General features: G+C 44.0%; 1 protein-coding gene across 2 annotated transcripts in view; it reads right to left on the bottom strand.

Annotated features, from left to right (window-relative positions):
- Window positions 1–20,058, bottom strand: part of AFAP1L2 (actin filament associated protein 1 like 2) — a 187,305-nt gene that overhangs the window by 124,100 nt on the left and 43,147 nt on the right. For both annotated transcript variants that reach the window (XM_063962546.1, XM_063962545.1), the window contains exon 2: window positions 2,820–2,951. In XM_063962546.1, coding sequence (XP_063818616.1) covers window positions 2,820–2,951 — 132 coding nt within the window. The remainder of the gene's footprint in view (window positions 1–2,819; window positions 2,952–20,058) is intronic.

The following is a 20,058-nucleotide window of genomic DNA, read 5'->3' as shown; positions in this document are numbered from 1 at the left end:
TGCTTCACACTCCAGAAAAGGACCAATGGACAAGTTCCCCATAGCAACCAATCAGCTTTGAAGAAAAGCCTTTGTCAAGTACATTCTATAAAATGTAAGGGAGATGCTGATTGGTTGCCATGAGCAACTCCTCCACTACTCTGTTTCTCCACTCACTGCTTCATAAATAGACCCCTCAATGATAAATAGGCCCCTTAGTTTGTGGTTTTCTCCCATACCATACTGTTTTGAGTTGTTTGGTACTATGGGGGTTATTCAGAGATGGATGCCGATCACTGCAGATGCCGCAAGATCTGCGCCCATCTCCGCACATGCTGGGGGTCCCCCAGCACAGGGCAAGGCCTCCCAGCATGAGTGGCGCTGCCTCACGATGCCTCCACAATTTAATTGCGGACGCATCGAATTAAGGTTGACCCCTGGCAGCGCAGCCTGGCTACACTGTCAGGCACTCACCGCCATTTTTTTAATCAGAGCAGCTGCGTGTGACGTCACAGAGCCGCCCCAAAAATGCTCCCGGCACATCCCCGTTTGGCCCGCCACCCCCCACCCTGTCGCTGCTATCAGTCACATTGCGGCCAAATCCTTCAGACTAATATAGGCAAACTGTGCTGCGGGGCACAACAGCCGCAGACTCAGAATGAGGCCCTCTGCCCTGGAGCATGCGTCCTTTGTTTTCCAATGTGTCTTCAGTTTTCCCTCTTGTGTATTGGTTTCATTTATCTACACAAAGACTCAGACTCAGACACAAAGAAGCAGACTCAGAATGAGGCCCTCTGCCCTGGAGCATGCGTCCTTTGTTTTCCAATGTCTCTTCAGTTTTCCCTCTGGTGTATTGGGTTCATTTATCTACACAAAGAAGCTTCGCCATCCTGCCAAACCTGTTCCTTACTTCAGGAAGACAGTCTTCAGGTTTCTCTAGTTTTCCATCCTCGCTGACTGACCATTGATGAATATGAGAAGATACGTCTTCCTTCCCGGGTTCTCGATTCCATTGCTGCACACACATCTCTGTATTTTCAATTTCAGAAACTCAGCAACTGCTGGTCTTTGGAAATGATTCCTTAGTTATGTCCTCCTATGCAGCTAGTGCACGTTTTCATTTTACTCCACTGATACTTCATATGATCAGAGTGTTCTCCATAGCTGGCTTTCTAGGGGCCCTATGCTCTAGATGCTGGGGCCACATTTGGATGCAGCTGATGGGTCAGTCCTGCATGGAAGGGTTGGCAGCTTCAGGTTGGAAATCAGTGGTTTTCCTTGTACAAGAGTGTGACTGCCATGTGTGAAGATCCAGCGCTGCTACTTGCCGTGTTTTGTCACCGCTAATTCCATATAGTGCGGTATTAGTTGGGAATGATGTGTGTGCAAGTGTTGTTATTGCAGAGTCATATAGGCCCACACCAGCAGAGGCTGTAGCTGGGCGGGAGGAGGAGGCGTGCCAACGGCGTTGGAATGCTGTTGGGGGGGGGCGCAATCTGGACAACACAGGCGTGTCCAGACCGTTGCTGGAGCGGGCCACAGTGACTGCATGACGTCACGCACTGCGACCCAGCAGATGGCGGGTAGCCGCCTGCCAGTGCGGCTGCTGTGCAATGCTTTACACCTCTGCGGGGGGGAAGGGGGGGTAGGGCTTGACATGCGGGGCGGACTAGCCCTGTGCTGGGTGTCCCCCCGCATGTCAGAGAAAGTGATCGTAGCTGTGCTAATTTTAGGCGTCATACAACTCACCAGCCGGTCAGTGTACGCTACAAACGGGTAGCGGAGCAGGGTTACCGGAACAGCTTCATATGCAGATGTCTCCGGAGCTAAGCGTGGAGACTTTTGGCTCCACCGTATCACTTTACAGCAAACTTGTCTACTCTACCCCCAATATTTCGGGCACCCATGGAAGAGTGGCCGAATCTCCCGAATCCCGCCGGCTTCCTAGTGAAGCGAGCAGGATGAGTAGATTATACCTGATATTCCAGCTCTGTATAATGGGGGCAGGGCAAAAATGTGTCATTTAACCCCTCCCCGTACCCATGGACCAGCGCATTGTGAGGCGGGGCTTAGTAACAAGACAGCTTGGCCCCGACCCCAGAAGTGTCCTGCAGTGTCTCCCCTCCGGGAGAAGCTGGGCTCATGGTTCCAGTTTGAAGTACAAGTTGACAGCTCACAGTTAAAACCTCAGACGTCAAAATATGAAAATACTGTACTATATAGTATTTATTATAGTATAGTATTTATATATATATATAGTATAGTATTTATATATATATATATATATATATATAGATATAGATATATATGTACAGTATATGTATTTATTTTACATTAGAGAAGTGTAACCATTCAAGCACTGACAACTCAAACGCGTTTCACCTGGCTTGAATTTAAGTCCATCTGTTGAGTCTGTCTAAAGTTTGAGAATTTATTATTTGAGATGTTATACAACAGAGTGAGGATCAGAGTCATCCTCACACATATATGTCCAATTATAGTGAGTTCATTGGATCATATCCTATAAGAAATACCTTGTACATACATTATGTAAGGCCTATATATAACGGCCTGCGAATTCCAAGAACTGGCACGAATGAATGTCTACGAGTCCTGAGATTTAGCCCAGAGATTTAAAACGGAAACAATTTAAATGGCAAAAACAGGTTGGTTTTGCCTTTTAAATTATTGCAGCTTTAAACCTAAATCGCCGGAATCACAACGGTTCCTGCAACTCACAGGCTGCTATATATCGTCCATACAGCTTATAATAATAGGTTACGTGGTTATTTCTAGGATTGCAATGGGTTCTAGGTGACAGGTTGGTTCCTGGTACTTACTGCTGTTAGTTTTCACATACATCTGAAGGATTTCGGACAGCAGACATTTCTTCAGGATAGCCGAGCTGCTGAGATTCTCTTTGTCCAGGACGCTGAGGAAATCTTCTAGCTCCGTGAGCAGCCGCTCCAGGGCTGGGGAAAGAGAAATACACATTATAGAGGGCGACGGAACCAATGTGTACTTCCATCAATTAATGAATCATTTATAACATTTCTATGGTTACCTTGATTGGTATGTGGTGCCCACCCTCTGGCAACTTTTACCTCAAAAATTTAACTTTATGTATTTCTGCGACTTTCTTCTTTGCTGTGTCAAAGTCAGAAAAATATCCCTATACACGCTGCCATATTTGCACCTCACGCTGGTCCGCGCTGCGCATGCGTGCGCTTTCCCGTGATAGCGCATACCCGCTGTTGCGTGCACCCGCTGGTGCTCGGTATGCGTATTTACGGTAAAGTTTGTGTAGTCGTAGCGTGCGACTCATTCGTTACATATTTTCACAATTAACGTAGTTTATAGATTATGGTCCCTTTGATAGATTCTGAAAGTTTGGTTAATATAGAATGTCCCTGAACGGAGGGATCCCTCTTTGTATTGTGGGAAGGGTCTAACAGGAGTCATACAGTAGTGTTTGGTACCCATCGGAAGAGTATTTAAATAGCAATATTCCGGTGTTGGTTTGGAGCGTATTAATCGCTCGTGCGAATAGTTATGGACATAAGAAGTTTATGTCCATTACTATTATTTACTCTTACTCAGGTATGCGGCGGGAAACCCAGTGTCCCACCCACCTGAGCTGTTTGAAATCGTCACAGCCCACCTGTATGAATCAACCTATGACCTTTTGTTATAATGCGAAGCCGAATTCCTGTGTCCAATGGACGATCAGATTGTAGGGACCATTAGATTGCATTGTGTGTGGGGCATAAATAGGCAGGCCGACCACATCCAGCTCTCACTCTTCAACGGTTCTCATTGCTGAAAATCGGGTGCTGGATGTCCAGAGGCGCTTGCGATCGTTTCCCCTTGTGCGTAAGTTTTTCTCCGTGATCATATTGTCTTACTGTGAGCCATTTCTCTCATCTCTCTCTCTCCCTCTCTTCTCTTTCTCTCGTATTTTCCCTTGATTAGATTGTATTGTATTTCCTGCATAGTTATCTGGTTAGTTGGTTTATGTTATACTGTAGTGTATCATTTGTACTGTGATTCCTTTTTGCAAGAATAATTAGTTATAATACATATAATAGGCTTTGGACCCTAAACAGATATCTGTGTATTTTCTCATAGTGTTAAGTGTTCATAGAGCGTCGGTGACGCTCAAGCAGCTTTGTAGTTAATCAGGTTACACCAGGTTACACTTACACTTTGTCTCTACACTAAGGTATACTGTGTATCTCATTGTTAAAGGTATAGATATAAAGGTATAGCGTTGTGAGCGTCTGCGCCGCTGGTGATCTCCTCGTGGTCTCGAGCGTCCGCTACGCCATAGCGAATCATTACGTTAGTCACAGCCAATAGCGTGTCTGCCTGTGATCTCTGGGCCGTGAGCGAAAGCGACGCTTGAGCGTCTCGCCTACGGCTGAGCGATCGATACGCAACTAGCGTACCCTTACGGTACTTCTTACATAGTCAGCGTACAGTGTTCTTAGACCTCATAAAGGGTTATAAGTACGATAAATAATTTAGCTTTATCAATTGGAGGCTCGTCCTATCCTTCACATATCTGCACTAGGTAGATCAGCAGACATTATCCCTCAGCAAAGGGCGGGAGGTTGTCTCGTAGTGCTGACGGGATAAGCGTCTGCTTCGCTTAGATAACGAGTGCTGAAGGAATCCGGGAACCGGAGGTAAGAACAAAACGCTAGTGTCTTTTAAAACTGTTTATTTTTCTTCTGTTTTGCGTATACACGCACGCATACATATATCTGCATTTCTTTTTTTCATTTTCGTATATCACCATCCTGTCTGCCAGTTTTATAGTTGATAGAAAGTGCTAAAAGAGATTTGCTGTTATTTCATAGTTTAAGAATAAAGGTTACATAGTTAAAAGTATAGACAAACACACAGGTTTGCCTGGACGATAAGGCAAAATCAGTGTGGTGTGCGGTAGATGATCAGGGATCATCTACATTGATAAAAGTATAAATTGTGTTACGGTGGATCTTTTGCTTTGCGTACACGTGTCCCTAACAAAAGACTTGTGTACGCAATCCAAAGGCAGACGCACGCAGCGTACATTACGCAACGGAGCGTCCGGTTACGCCCACGTAGCTCAAGTCACGATAAGTTGAAATAACGCAAACGCGATAAGTAACGCAAAGCGGTAAATAGCGCAACAGGCGATAAATAACGCAAGTCTATTTTTGGTGTCCGAAATTTAAATTAACAGATCCTGCTCCTAATTGGTAACACAGCTGGGCTAAAGAAAAATTTCTGCGCAGAAATAGAAATAGAAGCAAAAGAGTGCATGTGGTGAGTGAGTGTTTTTCATACATTTATACAATTTTAGAGGTTGAACCAAAAGAAATCACCGAGTACTCGTGAGGAACATACGTGTAAGTGACATGCACGGTGGCTAGGGAGGCATCCTTGGTTAAACACAATATATGAGCATTAGAGTATAGCGGACCAGGAGGTAATACAGTAACGAGACCAGGAGGTCATACTGTAACGAGACCAGGAGGTCAGACCAGGAGGTCATAGCAAACCAGCAGGTTCAGGTAAAATAGACAAAGAAGTCCGCTATACAGTCCACAGGCACAACACCGAAAAGGGTTGGTGCAACACCCATATAGGCCATACAAGCTCTTGCTGAAGGAATTCGCAGCCGCAATTATCGATTCCACTTGGTCTTTCCGTACATAAGCTTAGGTGCTTGTGTGCTGAACGATTGGACCGCACGTAATTGTGTACAGTAGTTAGTAATCTGACCTAGTACCATTAGAGTAAAGGGGTCACAAACGCTATTTGTACATTCTAACGTGATTTGTGTAATTTTTTATTTTTACAAAAAGGGAAGTTCGTTGGTCACTCAGGAACTATCTGACAACCCCACCTTTACTGGAAAGAGTAGTGCTCTTCGGATCACACTCGCAGTTTTCAGTAAACAAAAGGTTAATAGGTGCCCTGGGTCGAGTGCGCCAGCACCATATCGGTGTGATCAGGTCGCATTGGTCGGCGTGGGCGAGCGAGTGGGGTGCTCGGTAAACTTCACCGTCTGCCTATCGTGAATAATTTGGTTTTCTGTAAGGGTTCGCTGAAGACCCTGATATAGAGATCAGAGGTAGAGCAAGCAACGCCTGCAGATTATGGGGGCCAGTTGTTCAGGTAGGGGGCGATCAACCTCGGTTCGGGTTGACTCTGTAAACCGACCTATTGGATCGGCCAGGTACATAATGTGTGAGAAATATGGAAGTCACACAGAAGCTTTATGTGATGAATGGGAGAGAATGACTGTACAAGACAGGGAAAAATTCCCAAGAATAGGTAGCTTCAGTCCAGAAGTGTTACAAAATATAAGGAGGAGGATATGTCTCATAAAATCAACAAAGAGACGAATTCAGCATCATGATTATTTACAGTTGTGGCAACAGGAAGGTGAGATACAGAGAGGTTTGGCTCTGGCGGCGGGATCTGGGGCAGTCAGGAAACTGGTAGCCACAGCCCCGCCACCACCATACATAACAGGAGAGAAGTTGATTGCGGAGAGAAACGCACTAAGGTGTAACGCACAATCACTTAGTAACCATGTAAATGTTAATGATAATGTTAACCCATTAACCCATGCAAGTATTAACCCGTGCAAGTTGTACCCTGTTTTGAACTTCCCTCAGGAGTGTGAACAAGAAGAAGATTCGGCAACAATTTCAGCGCTCTCTCTAGCGGCCACCATATCAGAAACCACAGTAGGAACTGCTCCACTCACGAGATTAGTGAAGGCCCCTAGCGGAGGGATAGGTGAGGTCGTGTCAACGGGTAAGTACGGCACCATGCATTATGCTGAGACAATTGTACCACAACAAACTGTAGAATCTACACAGAGTGAAGTTGTTAAAATTAATCCAGTTAAGGTGATAGTAGTTCCCAATGGGAAAACAGATGCATCAGGAGCCACACCCGTTAGGAACATTGCCATGTATTGCCCGTTTACTAGAATGGAATTGAGGACCATAGTGTCTGAATTCCCAGACCCCAGAAAAGATTTAGTTGCAAGCCAAAAATACATCAGGGATCTAGGAAACACTTTAGAGCCCAATAATAAGGATTGGCAGATAGTGCTAAGAGCTTGCTTACCTTCCAATGTCGACTCAGCCCAATTCTTAGTTGATTGTGGACTAGATAAAGATGTACCGCTTACAGATGTGTACGACAAAGATAATGTAAAAAGGATAAATTTACAGTTAAAAGAGTATTTCCCAGCCGTTGTTAAATGGAACAGAATATTCTCCATTAAACAAAAGGAGTCCGAAACGGCAGCAGAATATTTCCACCGGGCACTATTAGAAATGGCAAAATACACTGGTATAGAAGACATTAGGACCAACCCAAACCATCAAGAAGTAGCAGTATCTGTACTGATGGATGGTTTAAAAGAAACATTAAAGGCTAGGGTACAAACCACGCAACCATGTTGGCGAGGTCTGTCAGTGTCCACTTTGAGAGAGGCTGCTATTGATCACGACAGAAACATCACCAAACACAGAGAGTCACAAAGTGATAAGTTAATGTCAGTAAGTATACAGGCTCTGACCACAAAGCAGCCTGCGTATGTACCACCTAATCTTGTGGGTAAGTCAACTGTTGTAATATGTTATTATTGTCACAAACAGGGACATTTTGCACGAGACTGTAGATCAAGAAATATACAAAAATCTTACCAACCCCCTAGACAACGACACGACACACGACATTGGGATCAGGGTCCACAGAGGCGGAGTTATGAGCCACATACAGGGGAAACAAAAAGATATCCCCCGAACAGAGACTGGCATGCCTCTGATAGTCCCCAGCCAACTCCCTCACAAGTAGTTGCTGTCAACAGGATTCAGGGAGGTCACCATACCCAATAGGGGTGTGGCCATACCTGTAATCTGCAGCCAGTAAAATTGATTGCCAATCTTGGAAGTGAACCTGAGATCGCAATTAATGTAGCTGGTAAAACTTTAAACTTTCTTGTAGACACAGGGGCGGCCAAGTCAGTGATAAATTCGACAGTGGGCATGAGAACCACTGGTAGGACAGTTCCAGCCATGGGAGTAACAGGAGTAGTCCAACACTACCCTGTTAGCAAACCAGCCGAGATTACAATAGGACCCTTGCATACCAAGCATTCCTTTTTGCTGGCTGCATCGGCACCAACCAATCTCCTGGGAAGAGACTTACTGTGTAAAATGGGGTGCGTCATTTATTGTACTTCTGAAGGTGTATTCTTGGACATACCTGAGAATCACGCTCAGGAAGTGCGAGACATGTTAGACTCCCCATCAAAATTAATGTCACATACCATTATGACAAATAGGAATCCATCCCAAGTAGAAGAGATGACATCTCAGATACCAGAGTCACTTTGGACAAAAGACGGACAGGACACTGGATTAATGGCAAACGTAGCTCTAGTAGTTGTACAAGTAAAAGATGGTAGGATAGCTCCAAAAATCCCACAGTATCCTCTGAAGCCAGAGGTGGAGTTAGGAGTTTTCCCTGTAATAGAGCGCTTGCTACAACAGGGCATTCTGGTGAGAACGTCCAGCACAGCCAATAGTCCCATCTTCCCTGTTAAAAAGAGTGGGGGGAGGGGTTACAGGCTAGTGCAGGATCTAAGGGGGATTAACAAAATAGTTGAGAGTCAGTTCCCCGTAGTGCCAAATCCAGCTGTCATCCTAATGCAAATTCCTCCCACTGCCAAATTTTTCACTGTTATTGACCTCTGCTCCGCATTCTTTTCGGTACCTCTGCATCCTGACAGCCAATATTTGTTTGCATTCACATACAGAGGAGTCCAATACACGTGGACTCGATTACCCCAAGGTTTCATAGATAGTCCAAGTATATTTTCTCAGGCTTTGCACGATTGTTTACAGTCTTTCCAACCAGTGAGTGGATCTGTATTAATACAGTACGTGGATGATCTACTACTGTGTTCTGATTCATTGGAAGCATCCCTGAAGGATACGAAACAGCTCCTGTTTCATCTTTCAGACACAGGACACAAGGTTTCCAAAGACAAGTTGCAATTATGCCAAACTAAGGTAAAATATTTGGGACACTGTCTAACACAAGGATTGAGACACCTGACCGCTGATAGAATCCAAGCAATTAGAGACATGACTTTGCCACAAACCCAGCAACAGATCAGAACGTTTTTAGGAATGTGTGGGTATTGCCGTAATTGGATCCCAGGGTTTTCCATTTTAGCGCTACCTTTGCAGGAAATGGTCTCCTCAAACAAACCTGATAGGATTTTGCATACAGACGAATCCGAAACAGCATTTGAGAGACTCAAACAGTGCCTAACGGAGGCGCCAGCGCTAGGTATGCCGGACTATGGGAAACCCTTTGAACTATACGGAACAGAAAGTGCTGGTTGCGCAGCAGGTGTACTAACCCAAAAACACGGTGATGCCAGCAGGCCAGTTGCATACTACAGCGCTCAGCTAGATACGGTAGCGCGATCCCTCCCCACATGCTTGCGAAGCGTTGCGGCGATAGCATTGCTAGTGACAAAAAGCGAAGATGTCGTGCTAGGCCACAACCTCACAATCCATACGCCACATGCAGTATCGGCCTTATTGAATTCTGCCCAAACCAGACACGTCTCATCAGCGAGGTTTACAAGATGGGAATTGGCACTAATGGCCCCAGTAAACATCACCATAAGGAGATGCAGTGCATTAAATCCTGCAACATATCTCCCAGGTGTGCCTGGTCAGGCACAAAGGGTGGAAGGTGAGAGTGATGGGGAAGGAGGATTTAATACAAAGGAAGATACACATGATTGTATGGAATATTTGACCCAAAATTTTACCGCAAGGCCTGACATCAGTGACAATCCACTGGAAGATGCAGAACTCACGTTCTACACGGACGGTAGTTGTCACAGACAGTCAGACTCGGGAGACTTGTGTACTGGATACGCAGTCGTAGATGACCAAGACACCATAGAAGCGGAACCGCTAGGCCCACCTCACTCAGCCCAGGTTGCTGAACTGGTCGCCCTAACCAGAGCATGTGAATTGGCTAAGGGTAAGTCAGCCAATATCTACACCGATTCTAGATACGCATTCGGGGTAGTCCATGATTTCGGAGCCCTATGGCGCCTCAGAAATTTCATGACGGCAGCTGGTACACCGATAGCGCATGCAGCTCACATAAAAAGGCTTCTAACAGCGATACAGGAACCCGACAGAGTGGCTGTTATCAAATGTAAAGCACATACATATAGTCAAGACCCAGTATCACTTGGTAACAGCCGAGCAGACGAAGCTGCTAAGCTAGCAGCTGCTACCCCCATACAGACAGACACCACACAACTGATGGTATTTAATACCATCAACACACAGAAGTTGTGTGAGATGCAGAATTTGTGTTCCACACAGGAAAGAGCGGTCTGGAAGGCAAAGGGATATGGCCAAGAGTCCTCAGGGCTCTGGACGGATGGACATGGTAAACCAGTGGCCCCCAGAACATATCTTCCATGTCTGGCTGAAGCAGCTCACGGGCTGACTCATCTAGGCAAGGAGGGAATGTGCAAATTGGTAAGAGCATACTGGTGCGCCCCAGGATTCTCCTCTCATGCGAGTAAAAGAGCAATGTCATGCCTTACCTGTCTGAGAAAGAATATTGGAAAGGCAATACCTACAGAACCATCCCATGTCCCACCTGCCGGCGGCCCTTTCCAGGTAATACAAATTGACTTTATACAATTACCCCCTTGTCGGAATTTGAAATATGTACTTGTTTGTATAGATGTTTTTTCAAATTGGGTCGAAGCATTTCCTGCGGCTACAAATACCGCTATGTTTACTGCTAAGAAAATTGTGCAGGAATTTGTATGTAGATATGGTATCCCTAGAATAATCGAAAGTGATAGGGGTACCCATTTTACAGGTGATGTCTTTCAAGGAATGTGTAAGTTAATGGGAATTGATAGCAAGCTGCACACTCCGTACCGTCCACAGGCAAGTGCGAAGGTCGAAAGAGTGAACAGCACTATTAAAAATAAATTGAGCAAAGTAATGGCAGAGACAGGATTGACATGGCCAGAAGCTTTACCCATTGTACTGTACAGCATCAGAACCACTCCCAGGTCCCCACTTAATCTGTCTCCCTTTGAAATCTTGTTTGGTCGACAACCGCATGTCATGATTAACCCTCAGGATGATTTGAAATGTAACAATGAAGTAACTGTAAAAAGTACTTGATTAACATGAGTAAACAGTTAAGGAATCAAAATGATAATCTGAAGTTGGTGATTCCTGATTTACCAGGTAGTAATTGTCATGACATTGAACCTGGGGATTATGTAATGATACGGAATTTTCTACGCTCAGGTTGCCTTATTGACAGATGGGAAGGACCATATCAGGTCTTATTGACTAGCACTACAGCATTGAAGGTTGCTGAGAGAAAGACTTGGGTTCATTCATCCCACTGCAAGAAGGTTGCTGATCCAGAGAAGTCCCGTGATAAGGAACAGACGGTAGAGGTTGTATCACTGGAGTGTCTGTTCCAGGAGGACTGAGGCGGCACCTGAGCCGTGAAAATCTCAAGACCAAGAGCTGTTGTCGACTCCCCACTCCCTTTTATTGTTTTTCTCCACTTCCCATCCCCTTTCCCTCAAATTTCTTTTTCCCCTTTTTCATTCTTCTCCGTTTCCTCCTATAAGATGGACTTGCCCCAAGAGACTGTGATCCGGATTTTCCTGTTGACCATGATGTTGACCAGAGCAGTCTGTTCCGGCGAAAGTACCATGGAGGTCGATAGAGGTTCTGGAATGAGTTCTGATGATAAAGATGGAGGCGTAGTTTTCCAAGATCAACCTAACCAACAAGCAAAGGCGAGTATCAGAAAACGATCCGATAGCATTGATCATAGAAGAAATTGTGACGGATTGTTAGCTGAAGAGAACTGTATCTGTAGGCTCTGTAACAATGTCATTGAAGATGGGTGCATTAAGAAATGCCAATCCAGTTTTAATATCCATATGGATCGGCATCCATTAAGTGACTATCACTCCTTAGTGGGTAATGTGTTAAACAAAACAGATTGTTGGGTATGCTCTCAAGTACCTCAGGGTCATAGCAAATCAGGGCTAGTACCATTTCCTTTAACGATAGAGGAGGTACTTGAGTTAAATGGTGGGAGACCGGTGGACCGGAGGTTTAATATCTCCAGCCCTCCTAGTTTGAAGCTCCACCAATACCATGTGGATAGGTCCCTATTATGTTTCAACATCTCCAATCCCAGAAAGCCGGGAAATTGGGAAGTGTCATGGAGTAACCACACCATGACCTTTTCGCATAGAGCAGATAGAATGCCTACAGATACAGAGCTTGTACGCCACATAGCCAGTAGAGGAAAATCTTTCCGGTATAGATATACCTTAGGAAATAGGATTACTAGAGTTGGAGAAGTATCACCAGGATACTGTGCACATATCGTACAGCCTGATACGTGTATTAAGCAGATGGAAGAATTAGGATTAGGAGATTTCGCCTGGAAGGTGTGTAATATGGTAATGTCCTTCTCCGTCCCATATGTTCTCCCCGATGATGCATATTTCATATGCGGGAGAAAGGCGTACAAGTGGCTTGCCCCAAACTCTGAAGGATTGTGTTATATTGGAAAAGTATTGCCTGAAGTAATGACTGTAACACATGACAAAATGAAGGACATACACCGTGGTGCCCAAGCTCCTTATACTCACACTCATTACGAGCACCTTGTTAAAAGACAACTGTCAGAAAGGTTAGAGCATCCGGCCTCTGATCTGATAAGTGAATCCACCGGGATTCAATTCTTAATCGCGTTAGATTTCACCCGCACCGCTAGAGGAGTGCTAAATTATAAATACATATCGGCGCTCGCAAATTTGTTAGATAATATCACCGAAATGTATGATGACACGTTTAGATACACTGGAAGAGAACTTCAAGCCTATAAAACAGAACTGGTGCAGCATAGAATGGTTCTTAATTACCTCACAGCAGTGACAGGCGGATATTGTGTTACATTGGCAACGCAGTACGGCGTGAAGTGTTGCACGTATATCACAAATAGCACCGAGGATCCGGTAGAGGTCATAGACCAAAAGATGGACGATATTCTCCAACTAAAATGGGAATTTCGCCGAAAACACAATCTCACCCTTGCTGCTGTAGGTAATGAGCTGACTAGTTGGGTGTCATGGTTGAACCCGCGAAATTGGTTCTCTGGTTTAGGAGACTGGGCTCAAGGAGTCATAATGGATGTTGGGAAGTTCCTCCTATGTATCTTAGGTGTTGTCATATCAATTGGCTTGATATTTAGATGCGGTCAGGCTTTAATGAAGTGCAAACAAAGTACAAGAGTGATGAGTTTGAGGAGTGAGGAAACTGTAATTAACCTGGATTTGATTTACGACCCAACGATAGAAACAATGATGTGATGAAAATGCGATTTCTACGGTCCGTTTCTTTCACCTGTTTTTCTGGTTTTTCTCCAAGATAACAAGACCCCCTTGGACGAGGAAGTTGATGAGACGCTATACAGACAACGGATAGACCAAAGTAGAAGTTTTGACCACTTGAGATATGGACACTTGATGAACTTTGCCATGGATCCCCAGTTTCCCTAGAATTCTTAAAATTACGCTAGCCCAACATTTTTTGTAAATCTAATGGCATTGACAAAGCTTATTGCTCACGCTTAATGAGCAAAACAGCGCAAAGAAGACGACTTTCAACTGATACCGAACAAAACTTCAACCGACAGATGTACATTAACCTGACATAGAATACCACCGCATTTACCGTAATTATGTCTTTTCTTCATTTCTACAACCCTCAGGTAATGACACACATAGTATAGGGAATACAGGCACAGATATCAGCAATCACATATTCCCCCATTCATGTATCATCAACTAAAATGTGCTCCCCATTTTGTTCAAAATCCGAAAAGAGCTCGGTAAAGTTTGACAGCCCATCCACAGACCTGTACCACGGGATAAGAAGGAATTCAAATGTATACTTCGCAATACCTCGAAGCTTGATTTACAACACGTACGGCACGATGATACATGACCCCCCAAACATGGACTCATACATACATGCTTCTGCTATCTCACTAGGTCATACCCTCTTCACACCTACTCCTCTCTCCTCCCCTACCCAACCATGGAAATGAATTAACCCCTGACATATATTTTTCTCTTTTTGAAATGTTTTAGAAGGTGGCAGTTATTATTGACTGCCAAAGGGTGGACTGTCAAAGTCAGAAAAATATCCCTATACACGCTGCCATATTTGCACCTCACGCTGGTCCGCGCTGCGCATGCGTGCGCTTTCCCGTGATAGCGCATACCCGCTGTTGCGTGCACCCGCTGGTGCTCGGTATGCGTATTTACGGTAAAGTTTGTGTAGTCGTAGCGTGCGACTCATTCGTTACATATTTTCACAATTAACGTAGTTTATAGATTATGGTCCCTTTGATAGATTCTGAAAGTTTGGTTAATATAGAATGTCCCTGAATGGAGGGATCCCTCTTTGTATTGTGGGAAGGGTCTAACAGGAGTCATACAGTAGTGTTTGGTACCCATCGGAAGAGTATTTAAATAGCAATATTCCGGTGTTGGTTTGGAGCGTATTAATCGCTCGTGCGAATAGTTATGGACATAAGAAGTTTATGTCCATTACTATTATTTACTCTTACTCAGGTATGCGGCGGGAAACCCAGTGTCCCACCCACCTGAGCTGTTTGAAATCGTCACAGCCCACCTGTATGAATCAACCTATGACCTTTTGTTATAATGCGAAGCCGAATTCCTGTGTCCAATGGACGATCAGATTGTAGGGACCATTAGATTGCATTGTGTGTGGGGCATAAATAGGCAGGCCGACCACATCCAGCTCTCACTCTTCAACGGTTCTCATTGCTGAAAATCGGGTGCTGGATGTCCAGAGGCGCTTGCGATCGTTTCCCCTTGTGCGTAAGTTTTTCTCCGTGATCATATTGTCTTACTGTGAGCCATTTCTCTCATCTCTCTCTCTCCCTCTCTTCTCTTTCTCTCGTATTTTCCCTTGATTAGATTGTATTGTATTTCCTGCATAGTTATCTGGTTAGTTGGTTTATGTTATACTGTAGTGTATCATTTGTACTGTGATTCCTTTTTGCAAGAATAATTAGTTATAATACATATAATAGGCTTTGGACCCTAAACAGATATCTGTGTATTTTCTCATAGTGTTAAGTGTTCATAGAGCGTCGGTGACGCTCAAGCAGCTTTGTAGTTAATCAGGTTACACCAGGTTACACTTACACTTTGTCTCTACACTAAGGTATACTGTGTATCTCATTGTTAAAGGTATAGATATAAAGGTATAGCGTTGTGAGCGTCTGCGCCGCTGGTGATCTCCTCGTGGTCTCGAGCGTCCGCTACGCCATAGCGAATCATTACGTTAGTCACAGCCAATAGCGTGTCTGCCTGTGATCTCTGGGCCGTGAGCGAAAGCGACGCTTGAGCGTCTCGCCTACGGCTGAGCGATCGATACGCAACTAGCGTACCCTTACGGTACTTCTTACATAGTCAGCGTACAGTGTTCTTAGACCTCATAAAGGGTTATAAGTACGATAAATAATTTAGCTTTATCAGCTGTTTACATCAACTAAGCCACTGCTGATTATTTGTGTTGCCCTTAGATATGACTCAGAACTAATCTGTGTACAGCTGTAACCAGTGCAGAGAGTAGAGCTTATATGTGCCGTATCCAAAGGCAAAGGAAATAAACAACTTTGTCAGGACCACATAAAGCTCTTTGTAAAACACCCAAAAGGCAGCCAAAAAGAAAAAAGTTATTTTGTTTTAGTGAAACGATTACAGAAGGAAATTACAATGTTATTTGTTGAGGTGATCTGAAGGTGGACACTATCATTAGCAGAATTTGAAGCCAAAATATATTTGCAAACCGTTATATTTTAATAAAAATAAAATACTTTTTTTGTCCCCATGAACAGGACCATGGTGTATTCTATACAGAACATTGCTGAAATTAATCGGGTACATTATCATGCTTGCACAAGCAGTATTTACTAAATATATTTATCATGGGGGCCATGTTCTTTCTAATTGTGAGCCAAATCGCTGTATGGCTGGCCACACCTCCTCTGGAGTCTGACCACACCCCTACACATGGGCCCCTATCACTGCATTCCCCTGGGCCCTTTATTCCCCAGTTTGACACAAGTTACAAAGGTCAGCACTTAAATAGAATTGCAGACACCCTGAGCACCGTCCATGGGCCCTCATTCCGAGTTGTTCGCTCGCTAGCTGCTTTTAGCAGCATTGCACACGCTAGGCCGCCGCCCTCTGGGAGTGTATCTTAGCTTTGCAGAATTGCGAACGAAAGATTAGCAGAATTGCGAATAGAAATTTCTTAGCAGTTTCTGAGTAGCTCGAGACTTACTCCTACACTGCGATCAGTTCAGTCAGTTTCGTTCCTGGTTTGACGTCACAAACACACCCAGCGTTCGCCCAGACACTCCCCCGTTTCTTCAGACACTCCCGCGTTTTTCCCAGAAACGGCTGCGTTTTTTCGCACACACCCATAAAACGTCCAGTTTCCGCCCAGAAACACCCACTTCCTGTCAATCACACTCCGATCACCAGAACGAAGAAATTTCTTTGTTAAGCCGTGAGTAAAATACCAAACTTTTCAGCAAATTTACTTGGCGCAGGCGCACTGTGAACGTTGCGCATGCGCAGTTTGCGACTAATCGCACCGATGCGAAGAAACATAACGAGCGAACAACTCGGAATGAGGGCCATGGCTAGCAGTTCAGATTTAGGGATTTTCCCTATTTCTCATCTTCTGCAGGATGCAGTGTCGATCTCAGGGTATCACTGGTGGTGGCCACTGCAGGGGCTCCAAAAATCCCAAATTGGTAGATGTCCTTGCATCCTCTGAAACTGGGGCTTGATTGCATCATGTTAGGGGCGGGATTTCAGAACACTGGGCGTGGCCACATCTCCAATCCCCAGCAAAGCATCTGCTTATTACCATGCGTCCCAGAGACACTACAGTAAGCAGGAACACACCTCTATACTCCTGCTGCCAGACAAATGTGCTGAATGTGTGACAGCCCCTCAAATCAGGACTACATGCCAAAATCAGGACACTCTGGAGACATGTTCAAGTCAAGAATACACCGTATTAACTTTCTGAAATATGATTATGTATGCAATATGCTATGGTTATCCCATAAGCTTTCATGAGCCGGGCCCTCTCGAACCTCTGTCTCATGTCTGCACTTACTTTGCCTGAAGTCATGTGTGATTGGTTTCATGTGTGATTTATTTGTTTTGTGTGTGCTTTGTGTATTTGTTGTATGTGTACTTTGTTTATTTGTTTTATGTGTGATTTGATTTATGTGTGATTTGTTTTATGTGTGCTTTGTGTATTTGATTTATGTGTGATTTATTTTATGTGTGATTTGTTTATTTGTTTAAAGTGTGATTTGTTTTATGTGTCATTTGTTTATTTGTTTTATGTGTGATTTGTTTTGTGTGATTTGTTTTGTGTGATTTTTTTGTTTTATGTGTGAATATGATTTATTTGTTTTCTGTGTGAATTTCTTATTTGTGATTTGCTGTAGGTGTGATTTGTTTGTTTTATGTGTGATTTGTTTTATGGCCCTCATTCCGAGTTGTTCGCTCGCTAGCTGCTTTTAGCAGTATTGCACACGCTAGGCCGCCGCCCTCTGGGAGTGTATTTTAGCTTTGCAGAATTGCGAATGAAAGATTAGCAGAATTGCGAATAGAAAATTCTTAGCAGTTTCTGAGTAGCTCGAGACTTACTCCTCCACTGCGATCAGCTCAGCCCGTTTCGTTCCTGGTTTGACGTCACAAACACACCCAGCGTTTGGCCAGCCACTCCCCCGTTTCTCCAGACACTCCCGCGTTTTATTCTGGCACGCCTGCGTTTTTCGCACACTCCCAGAAAATGGTCAGTTTCCGCCAAGAAACACCCACTTCCTGTCAATCACACTCTGATCACTTCAACGATGGAAATTCTTTGTTTGGACGTGAGTAAATCTACTAAGTTTTGTGCTAAAATACTTAGCGCATGCGCACTGCGAACCATGCGCATACGCATTTTTGCCTTAATCGCTCCGTTGCGAAAATCGGCAACAAGCGAACAACTCGGAATGACCCCCTATGTGTAAGTTGCTGTATGTGTGATTTGTTTTATGTGTGATTTATTTATTTGTTTTATATGTGGTTTATTTATTTGTTTTATGTGATTTATTTGTTTTATATATGATTTATTTGTTTTATCTGTGATTTATTTGTTTTATGTGAGATTTATTTGTTTTATGTGTGATTTATTTGTCTTATGTGTGATTTATTTGTTTTATGTGTGATTTATTTATTTGTTTTATATGTGATTTATTTGTTTTATGTGTGATTTGTTTTATGTGAGATTTATTTGTTTTATGTGTGATTTATTTGTCTTATGTGTGATATATTTGTTTTATGTGTGATTTATTTATTTGTTTTATATGTGATTTATTTGTTTTATGTGTGATCTGTTTGGTGTATCGTTTGCATAGTTTGTATACCCGCTGTCCAGCATTGTATAATTTTGAGGCACCCTCTAAATAAAAAATGATGTTGATGATGATAGAATTTATATAGAGAAATATGATTGAAGAACCATTCTGTGAGCAGTTCCGGACCTGACCCAGGGCTGCTCTTGTTTACACTGCAATAGTCATTGAATGACAGAGAGCTGAGGACTTTCTTCCTGAGCTTCCCCTAATACAGGAAGTTATTCAGTCGAAAAAATGTCAGGAGTAATGCGCCACACATTTCTCGTCTCATCTCTCCCACAGTCAGGAGAGTCACTGTGACTCAGTCACCACCTGCGCACAGACAGGTGGAATACACGGGGGCTGACACAGAGCCCCAGACATGGCTTCAGGGCAACGGTACACTGGGGGGGGGGGGAGCTGTGAGTGACAGGCTGACCTGTACGTGTCACTCACATTGCGGAGAGCAGGATGCAAAAGTGAGATCAGTCAGTGACTAATATCTGATACTAGCTAAATCCAGGTGAGAGACTGCGGGCAGGTACTGAAAGGGAAGGGCCACTGTCTGTTGTCTACAGAGTGATACAGAGTATTAATGTCATATATGCTTTGGTGTAGCCGTTCCATCATATGTAGGGACAGCCACGGGAGGGGAAATGTACCTACTTTTAAATATTGATGTCTACACAGTAAAACTTCTCCTGATGCAAAATACAATTCTCATTACCTGATCTTGCTCTGTGGGGTCAGTTTATTTAGGGGCAATGTGTAGGGTTGCTCATATACTGTATGTGCCCATTACTGTAAGCTCTACATCGCCGATATTTCTGAGCCCCTCTATAGGGCACAAGGGAAAAAGTGTCTGTTCCCATTGTTGGAACCCCACGGAACCCTTGCCTGATATTTTCTGCAGATTGTAGTCCATAGGCTACAGCGGCTAACGCCATCTGAAGATGTTGTTAGCTGGCGGATACTTGGTAAATACGGGGCCAAGCTCTGGATACTTGATAAATCCGACAGCCTAGCAGCCCCCATATAAAACCTATTGAGGCTGCTTCTCCTGCAGAAATGGAGGGACTGCGGCAATATCAGATATTTTCAGGGGCTGTCCCGCAAATATTTATTTGATAAATACAGTAGTCCATGCAACTGTATTTATCAAATAATGCAGAGAGGGGGTGGGACATAATGATGCCATTTACCTGTCCCCGCCCCCAACAAGAGCTGCTGCATTCTGTGTTGCATCTTTCCTTTTGAAAGTACTGTATGTGATAGATAAACATATACAACCCCCCACCCCCTGTACAAATCTTACATTCGTCCCTGAAGTAGGCCCCTAGATCCTATTTTATGGCAAGATATATGTTCCTAGAAACCCCAGGAAAATATTCAGTTACAAGTCAGGGGCCTTATTCAGAGCTTTTAGCAAACCAAAAAAGCACAGATGTAACA

This window comes from Pseudophryne corroboree, chromosome 3 (assembly GCF_028390025.1).
Source record: "Pseudophryne corroboree isolate aPseCor3 chromosome 3, aPseCor3.hap2, whole genome shotgun sequence".
Taxonomy (NCBI): Eukaryota; Metazoa; Chordata; class Amphibia; order Anura; family Myobatrachidae; genus Pseudophryne; species Pseudophryne corroboree.
Note: the sequence above shows the minus strand (reverse complement) of the source record. Positions and strands in the feature narration are given on the sequence as shown.